This window comes from Epinephelus moara, chromosome 14 (assembly GCF_006386435.1).
Source record: "Epinephelus moara isolate mb chromosome 14, YSFRI_EMoa_1.0, whole genome shotgun sequence".
Classification (NCBI taxonomy): Eukaryota; Metazoa; Chordata; class Actinopteri; order Perciformes; family Serranidae; genus Epinephelus; species Epinephelus moara.
Window position 1 is genome coordinate 29,954,270 of NC_065519.1, and position 5,203 is coordinate 29,959,472.

The window sequence follows — 5,203 nt, forward strand, 5'->3', positions numbered from 1 at the left end:
AAAATACAGCAAAAACACACAAAATGCCTGAAGGAGTTTTCACTGTTGATGAGGTACTTAGTCAGTTACTTGCCGATTCTGATTCTGACGGGAAATATTTGCTCTCTGATGACGATCGGTCGCCGAGTGATGAAATTGACGATGCATTGCAGGTGCGCCATGCGCAACACGGTTCTCATCCATGCCTGCACCACGCAGGTGCGCATGACTTCGTTAATTAGCAGACTTTGCCTCACTGTGGTCGGGGTGGCAGAAATTAGACGAGGAGGGGACGTGTTGGAGGAAGCAGCGGTGGTAAAAGCAGGGCTGTGAACAGTAATGATGGCTGGGATTACTTGAGAAACGAGGAAGTGGATCACAGGTGAATTAGGGACTGTTCACTATCAATGGAGACACAAATCTCACAAATTAGATGAGTGAATTTACTCCCATCAGATTCCTGTTCATTTATTTTGAGGATGAGATGATAAAAACACAAAACAAAAGAAATCTACTGTGTAAATATGTGATACTTTACACTTTATAACCAGTCAAACAAAAGCAGCTCAATGACCAGAGGTGTTATTATTTGCTGCCATTCAAAAATTAGAAGTAGCTCAATGACCAGAGGTGTTATTATTTGCTGCCATTCAAAAATTAGAAGTGGTTTCAAAAAAAAATTTTCACAAAACTTTGACATATACCACTCTGTAAAAATTCATCAATTTATATTCAAACTCAGAATTCATAATTCATAATTACTGACTATTTTTACTGAAAAAATAGGTATAATTTTATGCAAATGAGGTCTATGACGTCATATATTCCAAAAATAAGTGTAAAATATAATTTAATAAGTTGGAGTGAAGTTGACTAAAAAGGTGAAACACAGAAATTGGTGATAATTTTCTGCCACATGCTTTATATCAGTCAAACAAATTCGGGTCAATATGACCCGCGAATACCAGAGGTGTTATAATATCGAGGAGAGCAGGAGGGTTAAACCATCTAAAAGGCCACAGATCCCCCAAAATGATACAGGTGACGGTCAAGTAATGGTCAAAGACAAAGGGCTTCCCCCAAGATTACAATCTTTATTGCACTTAGCAACACATTTAAAATAAACCAAACTTTAATTAATCTAAACGGTTTAAAATACAGGCAGGAGCACTACAGGACGGCTGGGCGTAGCCGTAGTCGGGGAGGGGAAAGTTAAATGGGGGCAGAGTACTCACCACGCTCCGTGCCCAACACATGCGCACACACACACAGCAAAATAACCAAACTACAAGGGAAAACTATAAAGTGTGAAGGACGTGCAAAATTACCACTACACGCACACACATTTAAGGGGGTGTGAAGCTGGGGTGAGAAACTCTGAACACCAATCCCTCCACCAGTCCTGCAGCACTCATGCAAAGAAAAAAACAAACAAGAAATGTATTAAAAACACATAGTACTGCTGCAATAATCTATTAAAAGTCTCTTGGGGGAAATCAATCAAGGCCCCGGAGGACTAACACAACAACGGACAAAAGAAAGTAACAGAAAGCACCTAATATAATAAAAGACAAAATAATACTGAAATAATTCAAAAAATAGAATTACTGGATCAACAATAAAAAAGAAACTAAATGAACAAATCAACAAAATAAAATAAACAAAACAATGCAAACAAAACAGCAGTGGCAGTCTATCTATAATAAATGGAAGAAAACAAGTTAAATGAATGACCATTCTGCCAAAAAAAAGTAATTCATGTACACAAAGAGAGTTGGCATTTTACCTCTTCTGACAATACCCTACATGGGATTCATATGCGGGATCAAGGGGGGTAGCCAGGGAACAGGACCTAAGGTGTACCAGACAGAGTAAGACACACATATACACACTCATAAAACATTACAAACATTTACACAGGTAAAATCAACCCCTTACCACAGCACATGTGGCAATCTGTCACACAAAGGACCAAGGCGGAGAAGCATCAGCAGCAAAGGGAAGGCCAACACCTTGTCTGCCAGCTTATATCACTTTGTGAATGATTAGTGGGAGGAGCTGACAGCTGTCAAACCCTACGGTGGCCCGGAAGGGACATTCACTACCGGTCACACAAGGAACCCTCTTTAAAAAACACATTGCCTGGTTGTGGTTAATGCAACAGAGGCTTGATTTTTGTTGACAATATATTTTTTTATTGTTTAATATAAGTAACAAACACATTAATACACAACAATTTAAAAGACATTAGCTTTCTATTGGTACTGTTTCTGACCAAGGAATTTAATTTCTGTGTATCACTAAATAAAATGGCATGCATGGCATGGTGACTAAGTTCATCAGCTGCTGTTGATTTATAAAATACATTATTTTTCGTAGGATTCCTGCTGTTCAGTTAGAGCTATGCTTGCTGTCTCTGGGCTGTGAGTTAGTATCTGCACTAAATCTTACTTCAGTGTTCGAGTCTCTTCCTTTCACAGCCCCGCATTTCCTGTTATTCACACTCAGCTCAAGCATTGCGATGTGACAGTGTTCAACCTAAAGTAAAAAAATATGAAAGAGGAAGCTGGGTTTGTGTAACAGTCTTACACAGATCACTTCTCTCTGCATTTCCTGTAAATCAGCACCTTGACAGTTATGCTATAGCGTCTACACGAGAAAATATGATGAACAGAGTTTTGTGCGACATTGATTGCGAACATATGCAACATTTGGGGGGTTGTTTTTCATTATCTGAAGTAAGGGTCAAAGGACACAAGGTGTTGTGTGGTGTACAGAGTGTGTAGCCCCCTGAGGCAAATTGTGATTTGTAGTATTGGGCTATATTGCAGGCCCCACAGAGTGTCCATGACTTTTGACTATCTTAGTGTTTAACATGTTTATCTTATTTTCTCGTTGGCAGTGATGGGAATACATCATTGTCTCCCAAACTGGGAGTGTGGGTGTATTTTTTACACATGATAGGGTGTGCTTTTTTCTTTAGGATGGATTGACTCACACTAATTAGCAAAAACTGCAACTAATGCATACAAAAAAGCTGCAAGGCAGAGGTCTGTGGTGAAGTGTTATTCACATGCAAATAGTGGGGGTTTGAAAGCAGCTCTCCATGTTTCTTGGAAGTCATGTGATGTACAGCTAACCAATCGGTTTCTGTCACTCACATTAGGAACATTTTAGATTGGGCACTGTCCTCACTGTAACTGTCTGAACTCTGACAAACCTTTCTATAGTTTCTTATAAGAGTAAAGACACTGGAAGTCGACTTTTCTTGCAGCTGAACAACTCAAAGCAACTCATTGGCTGGTGTCCTCTTGTCTCATCTGTTTCAACATTAAGACTCCAGGTGAGTAGCTTCTAATATTCAGCAACAGCCTACTTTATTTTGATGAAACATACACTGAACTGATGTGGTGTGTGTGTGTGCATCATGATATGAGGGGATTTATAAAGATGCGACACGTCAGATTTTCATTGTATTTAATATTCCATATACATGATGTTAGATCAGTCTAATACTACATTTTTTACTATTTCCCAAAAGACAATAATGGCTTTTTACTTCTCTTGTACTCCAGTTATCAAGGATTACCATGGAGAGTGGACAATGGGCTGATGACATTAAAAAAGCACTAGAAAATAATGATCGGGCCTTAGCTGTAAAAATTATCCAGGAGAATTTGGACAAGGAGAATAATACTCCAATAAATATTGCCGTCACAGGAGAGTCTGGCTCTGGTAAATCCACCTTCGTTAATGCCTTCAGAGGCATAAATACTGGGGATGAGGGAGCTGCTCCTACTGGTCCTGTAGAAACCACCACACAGGCTACACCATACCCCCATCCCAACTATCCCAATGTCACACTGTGGGATCTTCCTGGTATTGGCACTCCCAGATTTCCAGCTGACAACTACCTGAAGCTTGTTGAATTTGAAAGGTTTGTCTTCTTCATCATCATCTCAGCTGATCGCTTCAGAGAAAATAATGTGAAGCTCGCTAAGGAGATTCAGAGGATGAAGAAAAAGTTCTACTTTGTTCGCTCAAAGATTGACAATAACTTACGTGATGAGGAAAGATGCCAGAGGTCAAAGTTCAATGCAGAAAGGACTCTTCAACAAATCAGGGACAACTGCATTCAGGGTAAGTGATTTATGTGACCACATATATAAATAGTGAGATTAATTACAAAATGCTCAAGCAACATAACTACCATGCTGTCCAGCTGAGGTCCACACTGAAGGGTTAGGGGTAGTGACACAACTTTCAGTATAAAGAGCAGTTACCTGGTAGAAGGAGACATAAGGGAGCACTTGGTCACTGAGGTGGTGAAGAGGTTGAGCCATTGTTGGACAGTTCCCATTTCTTTTGACAGAGATCAGCAGCAGATGTTTACTGGGACAAACTGACCTGCACAGAAAATCATGACTGATGACACACTGTTATCCTTTGCACTCATCATTTAGGCTCATAGATCAGACTTATGTTTTTGTATTAAATGCTGATGTTGTTATATTAAAATTTTGCAAAGAAAGGCGTCAACATCATTTGTCAATCATGAAGTCCAATGAATCAGATATACACACAGTACTAAGAATGTTAGTTGCTGTGACATTTAACTTTCTGACTTAGTTTAGATTTTTGTTGAACTGATCTATTTGATGGAGGATACAGTATATTTTGCATAGTTATGTATTACTGTCTAAAAAGTCTCAAGTATCCCTCAAGTCTATTTTATCAGAGACACTTCCAAAAAGTTTATTGTATTTAATGACAGTCTGTGATTTGGTTTAAAGTTTTAATGTGTGCTTACATTTTTGTCAGATATGGCAAATACATTAGCAGAACTGGGTTTTGTAGTTTTACTTTGTGACTGTTTTTTTTTCTTTAATACCACTCTGCTGCCTCTCTTGATTGTTTTTAAATTGAGATTTTACTCTTCAGGTATTATTGGTGAAAAAGGTTTGAGCGCCTGTAACAGTAGAATTTGTAGTTGTATACAGTGATTTGTATGTGTGTAAGTATGAGTTGTGTACTTGTAGATTTTTTTCACTTACACATTGACAAATTCTTCATTACAGGTGCACAAATCCTATTTTACAAGTCACAGATTAAAAAACTGACACGCTCACATTTTTGCTCCTATTGTTGCAGTATATTTGGTGCAAAACGTATTTGTGCACCTGTATCAAACAATGTGAAGTTGTGGACAAAATTTGAATATGTG

The 5,203-nt window shown here is 38.6% G+C and overlaps 1 protein-coding gene and 1 long non-coding RNA gene across 2 annotated transcripts in view; one reads left to right on the forward strand and one right to left on the reverse strand.

The window, feature by feature from the left end:
- Nucleotides 1-1,045: 1,045 nt before the first annotated feature.
- LOC126401289 (uncharacterized) overlaps nucleotides 1,046-5,203 on the reverse strand; it is a 9,772-nt gene continuing 5,614 nt past the window's right edge. The window contains exons 2-4 of the long non-coding RNA XR_007571056.1: nucleotides 4,263-4,386; nucleotides 2,431-2,517; nucleotides 1,046-1,831 (exon numbers count right to left, since the gene is read on the reverse strand). This is a non-coding gene — a long non-coding RNA (uncharacterized LOC126401289). The remainder of the gene's footprint in view (nucleotides 1,832-2,430; nucleotides 2,518-4,262; nucleotides 4,387-5,203) is intronic.
- Nucleotides 2,535-5,203, forward strand: part of LOC126401283 (T-cell-specific guanine nucleotide triphosphate-binding protein 2-like) — a 43,912-nt gene continuing 41,243 nt past the window's right edge. Inside the window, exons 1-2 of the mRNA XM_050062451.1 lie at nucleotides 2,535-3,322; nucleotides 3,555-4,119. Coding sequence (XP_049918408.1) covers nucleotides 3,570-4,119 — 550 coding nt within the window. The 5' untranslated portion in view covers nucleotides 2,535-3,322; nucleotides 3,555-3,569. The remainder of the gene's footprint in view (nucleotides 3,323-3,554; nucleotides 4,120-5,203) is intronic.